This window comes from Chanodichthys erythropterus, chromosome 15 (assembly GCF_024489055.1).
Source record: "Chanodichthys erythropterus isolate Z2021 chromosome 15, ASM2448905v1, whole genome shotgun sequence".
Lineage (NCBI taxonomy): Eukaryota > Metazoa > Chordata > Actinopteri > Cypriniformes > Xenocyprididae > Chanodichthys > Chanodichthys erythropterus.
Window position 1 is genome coordinate 18,117,710 of NC_090235.1, and position 20,781 is coordinate 18,138,490.

Consider the following 20,781-nt stretch of genomic DNA (forward strand, 5'->3'; position numbering starts at 1 on the left):
TCTTATTTTACAAGATACCTCTCAATCCTTCCAATCTATCTGCTGTTTTGCAACAAGGCCAAACTAATATACAGCAAGGTCAACGACATGTAAAAGTGTTCATGATAAGCAAAAGGAAACATCTTTTAAAATGTTGTTTAAAACACATTTGTCAATTTCTTAGAAATGCACCGTTGTTTTAGTGTTTTGAAAAGAAAAGTTTACATTTAATGACTCAAAAATGCCTTATGGTGTGTAATCAAGTAAAAAGGAATATTGTTCTTGAATGAATACATGTCTTAATTATTATTTTCAAAATATTTTTGTTTTAATATTTTCCCAGATAAATTTTTATTTTGATTGATTATATTATATTTAATATTTTATATGAATTATTATTATAAGATTGCCAAATAGCATTATTTATATTATTATATTATCTGATATTTTAAGAGACTTGATTTTGACACAGTCATAGGATTGTATTATAATATATATCTAAGAAATAATAATAACAACTTTGACCAAACTACTGTAAAAGGATGTCATTTTTTTATGAGAATTAGTTTTGTAATTATATACTGTACACTACCGCTCAAAAGTTTGGGATTGGTACGATTTTTAATGTTTTTAAAAGAAGTTTTGTCTGCTCATCAAGGCTGCATTTATTTAATTAAAAATACAGTAAAAACAGTAATATTGTGAACAATTATTACAATTTAAAATAACTGTTTTCTATTTGAATATATTTGACAAAGTAATTTATTCATGTGATGCAAAGCTGAATTTTCAGCATCATTACTCCAGTCTTCAGTGTCACATGATCCTTCAGAAATCATTCTAATATGATGATTAGTTCCTCAAGAAATATTTGTTATTATTATCAATGTTGAAAACAGTTGTGTACTTTTTTTTTCAGGATTTCTTGATGAATAAAAAGTTCAAAAGAACAGCATTTATCTGAAATACAAAGCTTTTGTAACATTTTACACTACAGTTCAAAAGTTTGGGGTCAGTAAGAATTTTTATTTTTTTTTTTTTTTTTGAAAAGAAATTAAAGAAATGAATACTTGTATTCAGCAAAGATGCATTAAATCAATCAAAAGTGGCAGTAAAGACATTTATAATGTTACAAAAGATTAGATTTCAGATAAACGCTGTTCTTTTGAACTTTCTATTCATCAAAGAATCCTGAAAAAAAATATTGTACACATTAAATGTTTCTTGAGCAGCAGATCAGCATATTAGAATGATTTCTGAAGGATCATGTGACACTGAAGACTGGAGTAATGATGCTGAAAATTCAGCTTTGATCACAGAAATAAATTACATTTTAAAATATTTTCAAATAGAAAACAGTTATTTTAAATTGGAATAATATTTCAATGTGTTTTTCTATATATATATATATATATATATATATATATATATATATATATATATATATATATATATATATATATATATATATATATATATATATATATACATACATATAGTTATATTATATATATATATATATATGTATGTATTATCTCAATCATGTCATTGACCCATATACTGTGTATTCATATTGAAATATCACACAGTAGTTGCCAGTCCAGCCTATAGGGAAAATCACATATTCACCCTTTATTCAAATATTATTAAAAATATGTTAAAGATTTTGTAAGCATATTGCATAGTTGTGCTTTGAGTCATTTGTTTTATTTGTGTCCAAGCTGTCATACAAAGAAATTATGAACACATACAACAAACTAATGAGAGAACCAACAAAATTAATTAATTAATTAATAACTGATTGTAGTTGTGGTCATTTTCTTGCACAGTAAAATAAAACCTGTAGCTGTAGTTTGCCTTTTTTTTGCCAAATAACTTAGATAAATACCTTAACCAAGTTTAGTGTTTTGTTCTTCCTTCATATTTAAAATATTTGAAAAACATAATTTTATCAAATATCACTTTTGATCAGTACTGTGAAAAACAGTGTTTAATTCATAGTTTCATCAGAGAACAGAAAGTAGGTCATTGCATTTTTATGATGAACATTGAAACCAGAATTTGTTTATGTCCCAATAGATGTAGATTTGTAGATCCAGGAAACTGCTTCTAGACAGGAGGCATCGTCAATAACCCCACTAACCTCTCTGACACTCGAGCAGGTGTGCTGGTGAAGTCATGCCTGAACTCTTTGCTCTCTTTCCTGCCCGTCATTGTCAGTCACTTTAACTATTGTCTCTGGTCAGCTGGCCCCATGTTATGACATCCAGGACGAGTCGACACAAACAGCATTGAAGAGGACCTTACGGAGGTGACAGATGACACATTTAGAGGCCAGCTGCAGCGTATCCGGATTTCCTCTCCTGTCGCTGGGACAGGATGTGTCCTCGGAACTGTTTCTCAGAAGAGGATACCACATATCTAAGGAAGACCTAGATAAGGGATACGGGTGTAGCGATAGTGTCAAAAGGCCTAATGCCTTTGTAGCGGTAAGGGGAGACCAGAGTATTGTTCGGCCTCTGGAATAGATTATTCCAGAATGCATAAAGCCGCCTTCTATTTGCACAAGAAGGAGGGATACCTTTGATTTTTGCAGTACAATAGGCTACTCTCATGACTGCAACCATAAGCCCTCTGAGTGCAAATGGATATCTGCGCTTCACACTTCCAGATAGAGACCCGTCTGTCTTTGATCATGTCCTCCGATTGGATCTGATTTGGAGAGAAAGCCAAGGTTCAGATAGTCTCGTGTAGCAGCGGGGTATGCCGCGGTGCGACATAGGGCAGGAAAAAAGGGATGGATAGGGATTTGGATAGAGATAACAGAAGGACTGTCTTTGGATGGAAAACCAAAGTCCATCTCCTCTGAGAGTTTTGATGTGAGCAGCTTGAATTTAAACCGAGGGAACTGCTCAGCTGTGGCAGGTCTTTCGTTTACTGTACATGCATTCCTATGCTGTTTCTAGATCCCAGAATTATCCTTATGGTGAATCTACAGTTGCATCTTGCATGTTTAACATGGGAGATTGGGGCTAGTTATCAGTGCCAGTGATTCTCAACCTCCAAGGACCCCCCAGTGTCAACAACATTCAAAGGCCTTCTAGGTTCTGTCAGGTCATTTTCAGAAGTTTTATGAGCTGAATGTTTGCTCAGTCTTTAACACTCTGAGGTCTGAGGGTATCGCCGGCGATACCACTGTGGTTTTTTTCTTATCAGTGTGAAAGAGACTCAAAATACTCCGTCAATGTTGCACATACAATTAAGAGTTATACACCATTTTAATCTGTGGAATATCTTCTTTTATTTGTGTTCACTCAGAGTAAAAACAAAATGTTGTGCTTTTTGTAAAATAAAGAAAACTAACATGATGCGTGATCTCTCCTCTCCCTCTGAACGAAGTCCAATCTGATAGTTCTCAGAAAATTAACTGTAACTTAGTGAATACTAATGACAAAAAAAAATACACTTATGTCTAAAAAAACGGTGAAATGTCAGGTTTTAAATCATGTACGTCAAATCGAAAACAAACATTATGTGTTTATGTAATCTGTATGAAAAGAGAGCCATGTCAGAAGTCCGTGATTCAGCTCATTATCTGCTAATGCGGCCACGCCCACGGAGCCAGCGCTATTCAGACGCAAATTCAGAGGCAATACATGCATTCATCGTCTCAATCGTGTATTTATTGTCTTCAAAAGTGTTTATCTGGATGTAAAAGTCATGGTTAGCGAGCTCTAGAAGACATGCAGTTAGTTCCTGTTTTCTTTTCTTCTATAGATGAAGTTTAGATGAGTTTTTGTTTCTTTAGCGCCCTCCGGCTGCAGTATGAATTGGAAACTCCATTCATGGAATAGCCTCTTCTTCTTTTAGATGAATAAACAATCTTTTAGTTGTTTTAGCTTATTTTAATGCTTATTTTGCTTGGAATGCTTGGAAGTTTACTGATTGAGAACTGGTTGAGAACCACTACTGTAAGGTATCTAATTAACTATATGATTTTAAGACAAAAGTCCTAATTTTACTATTTAAAATCAACTATTTAGGCAGATTCACCTTCACACCATTTTACACAACGTTTTTTTTTTTTTTTTTTTTTCTTAGGCAATAACGATGCAACCTTTTATAGAAGCTTCAAAAAAAGTAGAATGTACCCTGAGAAATATTAATTGTAGTAAAGGGTGTGAGTACTAGCCCCACTCGCCCATACCTAATTGAATAATTGCTTTAAAACCCTTCTGATTGACTTCAGATGATTTGATACTACTTTTATACTTCTTCCTGACAGTGAAGCATATTGAGAGCAACGTGAAGAAATGAGGATGTGATGTGGGAATATTACCCTGAACCGTGGCCTCCCAGATTCTAGGAGGAATGAAGCTTTCACAGAATACATTAAATCTTATTTATCAAACTGAATTATATAATTAGGACTCCGTTTCAGCTAGAGACTTCGGATTTGTGTAAACCCAGTAAAACATCCACCTAAGATAGGACTTGATGGTTCGATATGTCTTCAATTGTGTCCAGATGTTTGCCGACGGCATTTCGATGGTACCGCCTGAGCCTTGAAAAGTTGATGCAGGATTTCTGAAATTGAAATTGTCAGTAGGGGTTCACCTAATTTCCCCGCAGCTGATTAAATAATTGTTTATTTAATGTAAGAGGCCCCGTGGATTGCCTAAGTGAATTACATGTAATTTCATTTCACCAGCTTTGTGTGCAAATCGCCCCCTTTAAACCAAAGAATCCTCGCTCTTACATCCAGACGGCATGCCAAATGCATTATTAGCCCTTATTTTCACATATTACATCTGTGATGTGTGTCAGTCTCCAAGCATCCTTTTCTTCCCCTCGTCACTGTCTCTGCTTTTAGGCACATTTTGTTGTCCACCAAAACTGACTGTTAGATTGACGTTGCAGAGGCCTGAAAATCCCTAGTGCTGAAAGCTGTTATTTTCAGACATTTTTCATAGACGGCGCATTGTTTAGTGCCGAGAGTTCACAATGGGTGCGAAACCGGTTGCAAAACCTTGAGAGCAGTTGATTACAGTAATGGGTTTAAGACAGAAAGGTGTGATGTTTCTTCCCCGCCTCTTTCACCTGAGACTAGGCGCTTTTAATGGAGAGCTTTATGGGATTGTGGGAACATGCTCGTTAAATAAATAGATGTAATTAGGTCCTGCCTCTAATTACTTCAGATTCCTCTCACCAGGACCGAATTAGTCTGACTCCCTAGAGCGCCTAGTGTTAGGCATGCGTAATCAATCACGCACAAACAGAATGCACAGGCTACACCCACAGAAAGTACCGGAGTGCAGCAGGGTCATTCATCACAGCCCGCAATGCAAACAAGAACAGCCATTTTGTTGTTTACTGCGAGTACCACTAACCCTGCGCTACCTGTACACATACCTTTGTCTGTATGGAATAAAAATAAGCCTATTTTTACACCTCATTCCGAGTGCAGATGAAAGGTATCACAAAGTTTGTTCTGATTTTGATTAGTGGTGTTTTAACCAATGACAGTGCTGTGTGATAATGCATGGCACCTATAGCGACAGCCGTGACGGATGCCAGATAGCAGGAGCAGCGCTTAGAGCAGATACAGTGATAAACTGGAGCAGGCCAGGAAACAGACAGGGCCTGGGATCTCTGCGGCCCCTCTAGCCCGTGGAAAAAAAACAATGCATCACCTCACAGCACGGCCAGACGTGGCAGGCGAGAAAAATCGCCCCACACTTTGGGAAAACAAAGACAATCAGGGCTTTCTCTCGTTCGCCACCCCTCCTTTTCCTTTGGTGAGCAGCTGCAGCAAGCCAGTCAAATGTGTGTGTGTGTTTTTTTTTTTTATTCTTTTTTTCCCTTGCCAACTTGTCCTTTTTCTGAGATGTAATGGAGGGAGAAAGAGATAAAACAACAGAACCTGGCAAGGCAAGGTATGCATTCGTTTTTACAGATGGCAGTCTAGTTGATAATTGAAAAGGAAGTCTGGGATTTTGCACCGTTCAACAGGGGAAGGCTATTTCTGGGCTTTCCTGTGTAATTGACCCACAACCCCCTCCTCACAGACATTCACATCTCAACTTATGTGACACTCCCACTGTATTTGATCCCACCCTCCTTCTTAAAATGTAATGGCTTTGCTTTTTTTTTTTTTGTATTTTTCCTTTAGATGCGTGTTGTTGACTAACTTTGGATTGATTTGGAAACCCCTCTGACCTTATAATAGTCCAAGCATCTTGCAATCCCTGTGTCTAGAGTATGTGTATAATTAATTGTTTATTAACAAGTACAGTACCTGCCGAGTTGTAAATGTAAGTTGCTGGTTGAATTGAATCATGGTAGGAAAACTCACTTGTACATTTAACACAATATGTAAGGCATTGGTTATACAATGAACATCTAAGGTGTCCCCTGAATGTGTCTGTGAAGTTTCAGCTCAAAATACCCCATAGATTTTTTTTTTATTAATTTTTTTAACTGCCTATTTTGGGGCATCATTAACTATGCAACGATTCAGGCTGCGGCCCCTTTAAATCGCGCGCTCCCACCACCCGAGCTGTCGACTATAATACAGTGCATTTACAAAGTTCACACAGCTAATGTAACCCTCAAATGGATCTTTACAAGATGTTCGTCATGTATACTGCATGCATGCGTCGGATCATGTGAGTATAGTATTTATTAGGATGTTTACATTTGATTCTGAATGAGTTTGATAGTGCTCTGTGGCTAAAGCTAACATTACACACTGTTGGAGAGATTTATAAAGAATGAAGTTGTGTTTATGAATTATACAGACTTCGAGTGTTTAAAAAAGAAAATAGCGACGGCTCTTGTCTCCGTGAATACAGTAAGAAAATATGGTAACTTTAACCACATTTAACAGTACATTAGCAACATGCTAATGAAACTTTTAGAAAGACAATTTACAAATATCACTAAAAATATCATGATATCATGGATCATGTCAGTTATTATTGCTCCATCTGCCATTTTTCACTATTGTTCTTGCTTGCTTACCTAGTCTGATGATTCAGCTGTGCACAGATCCAGACGTTAATACTGGCTTGTCTAATATCTTGAACATGGGCTGGCATATGCAAATATTGAGGGCGTACATATTAATGATCCCGACTGTTACGTAACAGTCGGTGTTATGTTGAGATTCGCCTGTTTTCCGGAGGTCTTTTATATATAAAAAGGAGGAAACAATGGAGTTTGAAACTCAATGTATGTCTTTTCCATGTACTGAACTCTTGTTATTCAACTATGCCGAGGTAAATTCAATTTTTGATTCTAATCAAAAATTATCCTTTACTGACATTGATCCTTTAATGACATTTTCAATAAATGTAGACACATAAATTTTACTGCAGCTAGTTCATAATTATTATTATTATTATTTTTATTTTTTTTACTACGCTTGTTGATACAAGAGTCTGATTAATTTTAACATCGAAACAGCCTTTATCACACAGTCAGATGCAGACACGATCAGCCTAAGTGTCGCAGCTTTTGATTTATTTCATTTTAAATCCAACACTTTTGGCTCACTAACCATATAAGCTTTCTGCATGGCTAAACAGGAGGCCCTGCGCAAATGAATGATATGACCAACAAGATAAATGATCAGTTGTGTTCACGTTGTATGTATATTAACTCTCTGTGGCTGAAAGACTGCGGGCCGGGCGGAGGGAACACGTGTGAGTGATTTGGCTCTGGAGCCCAGAAGGCCGGGGAGAGAAATCCACATAGCTGATGACGGACACTTTGTTTGGCTTGTAATGCAAGAACAGGATAGGAAAGAATAAATCAATCAATCATGTCTAAACTGTCAGGACTAGCATGTGGCCCTCTAAAAAACCCCACTGAGATCAGAAAATATATACATTCTCGCTTAAAGATTGTAAGAAAGCACTGATTCTGATGTAAATGAGCCGTGATTCGATTTTGAGATAATCTTCCAGTAAGGTATTGTGGGTTTGTGTTGTAGGATATGCCTGACATCTTGCTCTCTTAAAGGGATATTTCACCCTAATATTTGCATACTGTGGTTGTGCGTAATGGAGAGCAGCATTATGAAATAGCAAATATAATATGGGGTACGATTTGACCAATTATCCCCCTCAATGCCTATGGTGGTTACAGCACTGCTGTGTACATACTATTTACTTGTAGTAATTGCAATAACTGGGTAATAAACCTAACCTTAAACCATGTAGTTATATTACCCAGTACTTACTGTAAGTGCAACCGGATTTCTTTCTTCTACATACACAAAAGATGTTTTTTGGCGGTGGAAATATGTATATATATCTTCTCTTGTGTTTCACAGAAGAAATTAAGTCATCCAGGTCTGGAATTACAAACTTAAATATTTAATTGAAGTACTGATCAAATATTTATCTAAAAACATCAGCATTCTTTTTATAAGGGATAAAACTATTGATTTGAGCAAGCGTAATGCTTAATGTAAGGATCGAGTCTTTATTGCTGCGGAGAGCCATTAGAAAGGCGTTTATGAACCTTCAATGAGTATACCTTTGTTTTATGTGCACAATAAGGACGAGAGATCCCTCCCTCTCTTCCGAAATGCTGCGCGCATCAGAATGATGCTCTGCGGTTGCAAAGGGCAGTTGTCAGAGTGACTTTGCATTTGCTGATAGCTCATGGAAAACATTGCTCCATCTCATTAAGTTATTGCCATCATTTTTATTCTTTATGGTCGTGCGGGCTACCGTCCCTCATTCTCTTTTCACATTCATTTTCTACATATCTATGATTAATGGGAGATGTCGAACCGTAGAGTGAGCGAGCATCAGCGAAGGTGAGATCATAATTAGTTTAGCTGATGCAGGGCCCTCCAATGGCGCATCTGGATGGAAAAATTACCCTATAGGAAGCTGGCGGCGCCCCAAAACTTTTTACTGATACGTTGTGAAACACCCGATGAATCAAGTGCCCCTTTCCCTGCCAAAAAAGCTCTACCGACTCGAAGCCAAAATTATGTCTGCAGAAAGCTTTCCATTCTAAATGTATTAGAGCACAATTAGGAGCATTGTACTTTTCTGGCAGGAGAAATGTGCTCCCTGCGCAAGCCGTCTGAAGTTAGGCTAAATAAATCGTACACATTCTATAAGCCTAAACGAGTTTTACAGGGGCCATAATCGAGATAATTCCTGTGATTTGCCCCGGCTGACTCTCGGGATTCACTTTTAGTTCTGTCCGTTCCCAATGGATGATTCATGTGGCTATATATCTCTCCTTTTTTTTCCTACTTGAGTTTATGTTTTCCCCTTCTCTCACAGTAGAGTGCAATATTTCAAGCTACTAGATATTTTGAGTTGCAGCCATGTATTTAAAGGTTCACGTCATGCATGTGTTCGGGAAGAGACATTTATTGAAAGATCAAAATATTTATGTCAAGCCGGTGCGGGCGACCCGGTTTGAAGCCGGTGGTGTTGTCGCTGACACAGCGGTATCTTACAAAGCCTATAAATCGCAGGAAGGTTAATTAGCTTGGTTCTGTTAATCGCGCCTCATCCTGGCTTTCTGATTGGACGCATTGTGTCTCTCACCATCAGAGCTGTCATATCCAGCTACACCCTACTGAGTCTTGGGATTTTTTTCACCTACCTCTGGCTTTCTTTTTGCAGTGCATGAATCTCCATTCCTCTTTTTCTCCGCAGCTCGCTTTTTTGACTCATTTTGGCTCTCTTTCTTTTTTATGATTTCAGAGACGGCGGGGCTCGGGGGTCTTCTGCGCCAACTGTCTGACCACCAAGACCTCGCTGTGGAGGAAGAATGCCAACGGCGGCTACGTGTGCAACGCGTGTGGCCTCTATCAGAAGCTGCACTCGGTAAGGGGGGAACTAAGAAAACATCAGGGCAAGGGATGGCGAGAATGCCTCGCCAGCCCACCCACAAATCACAGAAACAGAGTTCAAATGAACGGAGAGGTGACAGCGTAGCAGCTTCGGTTTGATCGCTTCATTTCCGCGCTGTCAGGCGAGGACCCCGGGGGAAGAGCCCTTTTGGCCTTCCTCAGCCCTGCAGCCAGCTAATGGCCCTATGGAAGTAATTTTGCACCAGCTGGGAGCCCTATTTCCCACAGTCCTAACAAACACCTGACCTTAAAACCCGAGACGGACACAACGGCTACTGGCACAACCTTAAAAACCCAGTCAAGTCGTATGAATTTCTTTCTTACGTGGATCACAAAAAGAGACGTTTAGCAGAATGTCCAAGCTGATTGCAGACTAAACTTGTTTCTAGTTCCCATCCATCTTCATAGTATGACATTCTGCTAAATATCCCTTTCTTCATTCCAAAGAGTATAAAACTCATATCATTTGGAAGGGTGGACAGAAATTTTATTTTTTGGTAAACTATTCACTTTAAGCTGCTTTAAAACCACTATAGAGTCTAACAGTAACAAATCCTATTCATTTTCTCCATAATGGGGAATTGATTTTTAACCTTTAAAGACTCTTATTTTGAGCTACATTATTTATTTTTTATTTTTTAAATAGCCGGAATTCCTTGTGAAAAACCACATGATTCTGAAGAAATCTCCACCATTCAGAGACAGTGACAAGCAAATCACTCTGTAGTTCCCACCTCAAAACTTATAAAATATATTGTTTTTTTCTGTATACACAATTAACATCTTTAATTCAGTTGCATTTTTTATTTGTTCATCGATTTTAATTTTGTTTCTTTCACAATGCTTTATGGGACTGTAGTTCTTTCCCTCATTAAAGTCGTAAAGTACACAGTCTTACACCTTTGTAAATGCATAAAGCAGCGACTATATTATTAATTCTTTGGTTAGTCAGTGTGAATTGTGCCCAAAGAAAAGAAGCTGCTCGTTTCGGGACTAAATTACTTCATTTGATTTGCTTTATTGCCTCGCAGTTCTCTGCCCTCCCAATTTAATCTTGATCTGAATTTCCATCTGTAGCTGTACCTAAAGCTTTGTCTGCATCCTTGAAAGTGTTCTAGTGTTCGTCTATTTCCTTTGAAATGGTGTCTGGATAAACATGACGGGTAAACAAACTCAACAACATGTGAGTAATTAAGCTGGAGAAACAGAAGAAGCATTGTGCACAGACTTAACGTTGCGTTTGCATTCTAATCTTTGGAGCTCCTTCAGAATTGGGTCAAGTCTGTGAGTGTTTCGGTTTCTTCCTGTCTTGATATGTAATGTTGGAAGCGCTCTTTTGCCTCGGTGACCTCGGGCTATCGGGACCAGCGCCTGGGTGGCACAGGCTCGGATACAGGGAACCGACTGAGTCAGTGTGGTCGGCTGGGGTAAAGCAGTCAGGCACCGCAGCGCCCGGACCACAAGAGGCTCTTTCAGGGGCCATGCCACCTGGTGGCTTGAGTCGTGCTAACTTGACCCGGCACAGGCGTTCACATCTGTCCGCCTGTCCGCACCGCCTCATCACAGAGCCTGCAATCAATGGCCGCTTCACAGCCAGGCCTGTGAAATACTGTACGCTCTATTTACTGCCCCACATTAAACACTGTCTGGAGTAAATAAGTTTCCTCACGCCGTAAGTTTTTCTAACTTTGACATTTATGTTGGAGTTCCATCATGCATTGATGCAGAGCTGTACTGATGCTCGCATCAGTCTTTGCTCTGGGTTCCTGGGACGGAAAAAGTGAGGTGGCCGTGACTTTAAGGGAAACGGGAACAATTCTCCACAGCTTTACAGCTGAGATCGCATTGATATTAAAAGCTGAGGGTAGATGATATTTATGAGAATTCTGGTAGTTATTGCTCAGATGACTCTTAATTGTTCTCACTTTTGTGCTAAATTTCATGTCTTCTTTACCAGAATGAATTTAAAATACATTTATTTCATACTAACTATACTACAAATCCATATCTCTTGAGACCTAATGATATAAATATTGTAATTAAACTTTATTTGGAGAACTTCTTTATTGCACAATGCACATTTCTTAATATTAAGCCTAAAATGTGTTTTAATATCACTATTAGTAAGGATGATCACTGTATAATATCAGTCTTTAAATGCAAGATATTTAAAGTGTACCTAAAGTATACTTGGAACAGTTCCATTTTTGCACAATCAATTATACTTAAATATATCTTCAGCATTACTAAACTACAGAATTAGTTGTTCCTATTTAGCAGAATTTATGCCAAATTAGTATACCAAATGTACAATTGCAGGGTATTTATATTAAGTACATAAATGTATTTGTAGTATACTTTGCTTAAATGTATTTCAAATACATTTTGGTATATTTATTTTTCACTAAGGTTTCCGAGTATTTTAAATTGTATTGAATACACCAACAATTATTGTTATTAGTGAACTACCACATTTAAAATATTACTATATGAATATTAATTTCTACTAATCTTGTGTTTTTGTTGGTGGTTAATGAGCAGGGCCTAGAATTGTAAGAACATTAACAATTCTGGTTCTGATTCCAATTCCAATTAATGATTCTATTTTGTAATGTTGAGTAAGAAAGAATGGACGTTGATTTGAAAGCACACTACTGTTCAAAAGTTTGGGGTTGGTATGAATTCTTTTTATGTTTATGAAAGAAGTGTTTTATGCTTAGCAAGCATCAAAAATACAGTAAAAACTGTAATATTCTGAAATATTACAATATATTTGTAATTCTTGTAATGTAATTCTTTCCTGTGATGCAAAGCTAAACTTTTACTCCAGTCTTCAGAATCCTTCCGAAATTATTCTAATATGCCGATTTGTTGCTCAAGAAACATTTCTGATTATTATCAATGTTGAAAAGTTAAAAAAATCTTGCTCACCCCAAACTTTTGAACTGTAGTGTGCAATAATTATAATAATTCGCCATTTTCGTTATTGCTCTCATACCCATAAATGGGCTTTATAATCACAGGATAGAGTGAGTCGAGCATTTGAAAGTTGATTGTTGATTGCTGACACAAAATAAGTCACACTGATCTTCTTGGTGGTGGCAAAGTTTAAAAAGGCAAGGTGGTTCTGTTCATACTGGAGGAACAAAAATCGTTAATGAACGTTAATGAAGGAAATGCATAAAAATCATTGGTTCTGGTATGTTTGATGTTGTGACCTTAAACCTTAATGAAGGCTGCTACTGTACTCTTCATGTGCTTACCTTGAAAAGGGAGAGGTTGTTTTTGAGTCACATTTGTACAATGATTGCATCAAGTTCTGGTAAATATGTGAATTTTCCTCAGCTTGTCTACAAACCTAGCAATAGCATAGATCTGTATGTTATTAGTTCTAGCTCAGTGCTCATCTTTGTGTGGTGAGGTGATCCAGCGGTGGACAGTAAGGCATAGCCTTTTTTTTTCGCTCTTCTCTAATCTTTTACTCTAGAGTAGCTTCTGCACTGGACCATCATGTTGTGTACACGTCACACTCCACTAGAAGCTAAGAAACAAGATGTAGAGACGTCTCTCAGAAGCCCTCGGGATCCGTTGAAACACTGCCGATTGGATGCAGGATTTGTTTGCTTGATGTTTCTGTTTTTGGTTTCAGCTATAAGATGCTGACTCATCTTCGGCAGTTTGATTCCCGGAGCCGAGGAGAGGCAGTGGGGCTGTTTAGTAGAAGATATCTCGTAGGCTTTCAGGTTCTTGGTTTGATAAATAATCGAGTGACTGTTTCACTGATGGCGAGCTAACGCAGGCGGGCGGAGACTGCGTCCTTCATGTCAGCCTGGCAGTCATTTTCCAGTAGTATTTTTTATACTTTTGAATAAAAAGTTTTATATGCTGTACAGAAATCATTTCATAATAGCACCTCATAAAACCACACTGTTGAGAGCCCTAAATGGAGGTCTGGGCTCCTCATGCCAGAACACATTGCAATAATAAATGTCTCTCAGATTTTATCTTCTAATAATAGTACCCGACATGCGCCGTAGCCGTGTGTCAATGGCCGGCATAAAACGCTCGCCGGCATGAAACTTTTCTCTGTGGGACACAGAAAGAATATTTCGACCGTTCTCCAAAAAGTTCTCTCAGCTTCTGAACTCTGACCACCCGTTGGAAAAAGAAAGCCCAAAAGATAGAAAGAAATAACTGGAATAGCAACGAGGTTTTGTTCACGGACAGTGCGGTCGAGACAGGCCTTCTGGGCTCCTTTGAGCATTTAATACCTTTCAGTGTTTAGAAAACTATTTGCTCTGCTTCACACATGAGTCTTTAGCTCTGAAGTACTTAAACTGTCAAAACTAGATTAAAAAGATATAGAAACACCCAAGGTTGCCGACTAGCTATAAAATATGTATTTATATACAGTGTACTCTATGTATAGAAAATGCAACTTTTTGTAGAATTAATTTTCTTTTAGTGTTATACACAATTATATATTTTTTCTTGTTTATTTTTGTATTTATTTTATACAATATATGACGTTTTTTAGATTTTTTTTTTTTTTTTTTTTTTTTTTTTTTGTATCATGCACATTTTGGTGTCATTCACATTCATTATATATTTTTTCTTGTTTATATTTTATTTGTTTTATACCAAATACGAATTTTTGTAGAATTAATTTTAACACTTTCAGTGTTATGCACATTATAGAATAATTTATTTATATATATATATATATATATATATATATATATATATATATATATATATATATATATATATATATATATATATATATATATATATATATATATATATATATATATATATATATATATATATATATATATATATATATATATATATATATATATATATATATATTTCTATATATATATATATATATATTTCTATATATTTATTTATTTATTTATTTATTTATTATATGAATTCTGCTAGAATTAAAATTAAATTTGATTATTAAATGTGCAGGGACCACCAAACTTAATCCCCCTTTTGACAGTTTTTCTGTTTGCAATATGTAGAAGGCATAAAAGGCATAAACGTTTGGTTATTAGACTTTTTATGTCTCTGTTCTAGTTTGATATTTGAAACAGAACTCATAGAAAACTGATAAAGCAATGTCCATCTAAAATAAATAAATAATAATAATCCAAAATTAGACAGAAGAGACATAATATAAAAAAGAACTAGAACAAACGCCCACTACTTTCGGTTCTGTGCAGTGAGGGCCTGACACGGTCCAGCAGTAGAGGGCACTCTTTCTTTTTGTCTGGCTTTCATCCTCATCCTCTCTTCAGACAGACAGCCGGCCTGACATGTTCCAAAGAGCGAGAGCTTGCATTTTAACACCATCCATCACAGGGCATTAAGTGAAGTTAAGCAACACAGTAAGGTTTGTTTTAGATGTAACTCCGGTCAAACATTCTTGAAAATATGCATCTCCTGTTTCTTCCCCTAGAACATATGGTGCGGAGCCAAAGGCTAGATTGAGGCGGCTTTGTTCGAGCTACATTTTTGCATAAATTATTTTTCCAGCATTTAATGGGAAAATGAGTACCAGAGAAATAAGTTCCTTCTGTCATACTGAAACACTCAGCCATCCCAAGCCTCCCCTTCTTTGAAAGGGATTGTTTTCCTTAGCCTAGGTACTTGACTGTGGATCTGGGTGCTACAAATGCAAGCGGCGACCGTACATGATTGATTCCCGCGATGTGCCTCTACCTCAAAGTCAACAAGCAGTCAGAAGGTGCTGGTAGAGGGGGGGTGACGTGGTTCTTCTGCCAATTATCTCTGGCTCTGGGTGAGCCGTGGGTGATCTCTGCATCAAGCGAGGACTTGGAAGAATGTGTCTGGCAGTGTAGCAGAAGACTAGATGAGTTGCGTCACCTTACTGAAGTTTTCCCCCCGAGCCACTGCCTACCAGGATGGAATCTGGAGCTCAGAAAAATAGATTACAGACAAGTGCTCCATTCTTTCCCTCCTGTTGCAGGTCTGCCACCAAAGGAAATATGCATATCTCACATCTCTCCAACCACAGTAGTTTCCATTTTAGCGTAGACGTAAAGGATGAGAAATGACAATGAACATATGGTTACCTTGGGCTTTTTCTCGTAAAATAGCTCAATTGATAACAGTTCCACTTGTCAATTTCTGTCTCTTTCTGGCAGTCAGGCTGAAAATCACTTCTGTAGATTTGCTCATTTGTATTTGTGAACTCACTGTACTACCTTGATTTTTGAGCTAGGCTATGTAGTCCAGTGAAAATAAAGCAGTAATTAATAGCCATTTGATGGCAGATTATTATGCTAACCAGCCTAATTACAGGAGTGTGTCCTCTGAGTCCCAGAAGGGATGAATCATTTGACTGAAATCACAATATTAGATCAGAGACCTATTTATGAGGCAGTAAATGGATCTGGTTCAATCTCACTCACACACAGGGAAGCATGTGTGAGTATTTTTTGTTTGTTTGTTTGTTTGGTTCACACAGATTGAGAAAAAAAAAAAAATATATATATATATATATATATATATATAATATTTATATATTTTATATATATATATTATATTATTTTATGAATAAAATAAATAAGATAATATATGTGTATATATATATATTTTTTTTTTCAATCTGCCATAAACAGTTAAAACAACAAGAATACAAAGAAAACATTTCTAAGAATTACAATTTTTAAAAGCCTAAAAAACACAAAGTTGCAACCAGAGAGTCTGTTAAAAGTGCTTAAAATTTAATACTTGATTTGATATATATATAAATAAAATAAATAGAGAAAAAATAAAGAAAAAAATATAATTTTAATATAATTTATTTTTTTGGTGTGGGAGATTTTTGCACATTTTAGTGTCATGCACATTTATTACATTTTTCCTTTTTCTTTCTTTATTTATTAGGGGTTGAAGTTTTTTTCCTTTTTTAAGCTTGAATTCTGCTAGAATTAACAATTTTTTTTTTTTCTGGTTTTCTTCATACTATGCAATGCATAAATTTGATTATTAAATCAAGTGTGTGTGTGTGTGTGTGTGTGTGTGTGTGTGTGTGTGTGTGTGTGTGTGTGTGTGTGTGTGTATATATATATATATATAATAAAATAAGACATGATGCCAAACCACTAGGTTTTCATACTTTTAGTGAGATTTTTCACTTTATTCATTCCACTGAATTTTTGTATATTTGAATACATTAATAGATAGCAAAAATAAGAATCATGTCCAACATAGATATAGCTAATAATTCATAAATACAGTGAATTGTTAATTACTAATTCATAAATATTAAGTTTTATGAATAAAATAAATAAGATAATGCCAAACCACTAGGTTTTCATCTTTTCATCTCTTTTTCAGACCCCCAGACCGCTGAACATCATCAAGCAAAACAACGGCGAGCAGATCATCCGTCGGCGGACACGCAAGCGCCTGAACCCTGACCCTGTCCCGCCTGAGCAGGTTGGGTCCAAGCAGCAGCGCGTCAACAGCGAGGAGCGTCTCAACGGCAGCCCCTTAGAAAGGAGGACTGAGGAAACAGGATCCGACGGGTCTTTATCACGTGCCGAGACCCAAGCCCAGTTGGGCAAATATGAGTCTTACGGCCCCTCGGGACCCAAAAGTCACCCTAGCCCCCGCTCCACCCATGCGTTCCTCGTCAACCAGACGCTGGAGATCCACAAGCGTATGCCACCGCTGCATATGCACAAGAGCCCGGCGGACGGAGGGGCAGAGGGAAACGGGCTCGGCGCGGGACCCCAAGGCGGGGACGGCAAGGGTGGTTCGGAGCGGGGCAGCCCTATCGAGAAGTACATGCGTCCGTCGAAGCAGTCCAGCTACTCTCCTCCAGGGAGCCCCATCGAGAAGTACCAGTACCCGTTCTTCAGCCTACCCTTCCTCCACAACGACCTGCAAAACGAAACGGACTGGTTGCGCTTCTGGACTAAGTACAAGATGTCTGTGCCGGGCAACCCGGGTCACTACCTGAGCCCCGTGACCGGCCTTCCCAATCCGTGCCAAAGCTTCGTGCCTTACCCTACTTTCAGCTTACCGCCTCATTTCCCCCCGCCGACCCCTTCTGGACCCGAAAGCGACACGCCTCTCGACCTGGCCATGAAACATTCCAAACCCAGTCCGACGCCCAACGGGACTCTCGCCACCAAGGAAAGCCGGGGGTCGCCCGCCTCCGACAGGGAGCGGGAGACGGATCAGCCGGAGGAAGCCGAAGAGACTTTGCAAGTCCCCAAACCAGAGAAGGTCGATCAGGCCACGCAAGATGATCTCTCCAGCAAATGTGCCCACTGTGGCATCATCTTCCTGGACGAGGTCCTGTACGCCCTGCACATGAGCTGCCACGGTGAGGGCGGGCCCTTCCAGTGCAGCATCTGCCTGCACGCTTGCTCCGATAAGTACGATTTCACAACTCACATCCAGCGAGGCCTCCACCGGGCCGCCCCCGAGGCCAACGCCAACCCCTCTAACCAATGAGCTTTACGGACCCGCAGTCCGAGCACAACTAGAGCAGCGCTCGTACGAATGAATCCATTGACGTGCCAAGACGGATCAAGGTGCCTAAGCAGCCAATGCTAGAAACTTCAGTCAGCATAGCATTTCTGTGGGAGCTCCCAAACACACTTTTAACGAACAAAACTGTTTTTCTGAAGACATCGGTACATGTAGCTATATATTTTCGTTAGTCCAGATATGTAATTTTCGACAAGGCAGTTCAGCAAGCAAGGTACATCTACTCGTTTCTCGTCGTCGTCGTTGTGTGTATTCACAGGTTTATGAAAAGTTCTCTGGTTCTGGTAAAAATGAGGATGTGTTTCTGCATGTGTGGCTCGGTGTAGGTCGTCTGTCACTATGGCAACAGCATAAATGACTGTCGTCCTCAAACAAACATCCAGCATCCTCAGGGAGTGTGTATGGCTGAATAGACAACATTAGTTTATAGTCTAGTTAACATACTAAATGTCTTATGTTTATGTTTTTTTTTTTTTTTTTGAAGTTAGGTAACTCAAGTCACAGAATTCCATCAGAACTCTTAAGCTGCTGCCTTAGTTGCTGGGATGCAATTCTTATTGATCTAGAAATTTGGGAAGGAATAAAAACATATTTTTTTCTAGGTTGTTAATAGTAAAATCACATTATCAGTGCCTGATATATTGTACAAAGTATTTTCTACATGAGATGTTGATATGCAACATTGAACTTTCATCTGAATAAGGGCCTGGAGTTTGGCTCTGACAAACGTTTACATTTGCAAATGTAGCAAACGACGTAATGAAGCAACACCTGAACTTTTTTTTTTTCCTTTTTTTTTCACGAAAACAGTAAGACAATTCAATTTCCTTTCCTCCAAAGGTGGAATATTAAAAGTACTATGTTTTTTTTTTTTTTTTAATCTTTGGCCACAGTTCATTCCAAGCATTGTCATCTTCTGTTACCATGTTCTTGTGCTTTGTAGTTGATGAAGAAGCTTCTTGTATCGGACTGAAGCCTTTCTGTATTTTTCTCCTGCTCTTCTGAAAGCGAACATTGAATGGAAGCCGATCGGGCTAGGCTTTATTTGGTCATTTTATGGGAGCCAGTGCTCTATAATATAAAAAAAAGAATAACTTTCTGCCAGTTTAAATATATATCGTTCCACCTTTAATTCTAAAGAGCAGTTGAAAACACCTTAAATTTAAAATGATTCTGTGTACTGTTGATGAAACTTAATAACTGCAGGTGTTTCTGGTGCCTTTCGATGGCAGTTGTCTCAAAGAGGCATAACATTGTTATTTATATTGTTGTTTCACCCAGCTGTACTTTATGCTCCTTTTGCAATTTTTATCATGTGGAGGCGAGTGGACAACCGTCTACCTGAGGAACTGAACAACATGTCTGATTCTAAGTAATAATGAGCTCAGAAATAATCCAAACGTGATTTATCAAGTCAAGCGCTTGATATGTTTTGAAGCTGTTTATGCTGCATCTCAGTTTTCCATTTTATTTGAATAGGGAAAAATCATTTGAACCCTCCCAGATTGTTTGCGTTTTTGTTTGCTAGCAACTTTGCGTTGTGCTTCTCCTCCACGTTCGCTCCTTTTCATGGCCGCAGGTTCAGTGAGTTGGGCCTGGTCTGATTTCATACAGACATTATTTATATGAACTGGGGAAATGGGGAGAGATCGAGGCTCAAAATGTCTCGTTTGCTCTCTCCGTCTTTCTCCGAACCTAGCCTTACAACGCTGCTTAACTGCAAATGCCTCTTAAAAATAACTGAAATCATTATAAACCGTCGCTTTTATACAGTTGGGTATTAAATAACATAAGATTGTTTATTTTTATTTTTTTGTCTCTAAATGTTCATTTTAATTTGAAAATGTTAATGCTTGCACTTCAGTTACTCTGTTGCAAAAGAAGAAAGATGAAATGTGTTATTAGCATGCTAAGTACAGGTACTGCATTATAATAAATGAATGAGATCTTGCCTATGTTCGAAGGTCTTAGCAATATTGAAACACAAGGAGTATTTGATGGAGCCTGGAAGCTTGTTTGGTCAAGGCGAAAGGGCATAAATATGTAAATGTTTTAACCATTATTCTTAGAATGTTATTGTTTTTACACTTGCTGCATTTAAAGTGCATAGATGATGATTTTAGGATTTTCTTTTTTTTTCAGCTGCCACCTTAACTTTTTTTTTTTTTTTTTTTCTTTCATTTTTTTGTGTGGTAGGTTTTTACATGCAAAAAGATTCAATAAAGAGGGCAAAGATGTCTGTTACATCTAAACTTGAATAATAATGATGATGACGATGATAATAATGATAATAATAATAAAATAATAAAACATTTTAGCAATTATCTGTGTACCTTATTGTGTATCATCAGAATGTTTTCTTTAAAATCGTT

General features: G+C 37.7%; 1 protein-coding gene across 6 annotated transcripts in view; it reads left to right on the forward strand.

Moving 5' to 3' along the window:
* trps1 (trichorhinophalangeal syndrome I) overlaps window positions 1-20,690 on the forward strand; it is a 134,068-nt gene extending 113,378 nt beyond the window's left edge. For all 6 annotated transcript variants that reach the window (XM_067411871.1, XM_067411872.1, XM_067411874.1 and 3 more), the window contains exons 6-7: window positions 9,720-9,842; window positions 17,246-20,690. In XM_067411871.1, the coding sequence (XP_067267972.1) occupies window positions 9,720-9,842; window positions 17,246-18,373 (1,251 nt within the window). In that variant the 3' untranslated portion in view covers window positions 18,374-20,690. The remainder of the gene's footprint in view (window positions 1-9,719; window positions 9,843-17,245) is intronic.
* The last annotated feature ends 91 nt before the right edge of the window (window positions 20,691-20,781 follow it).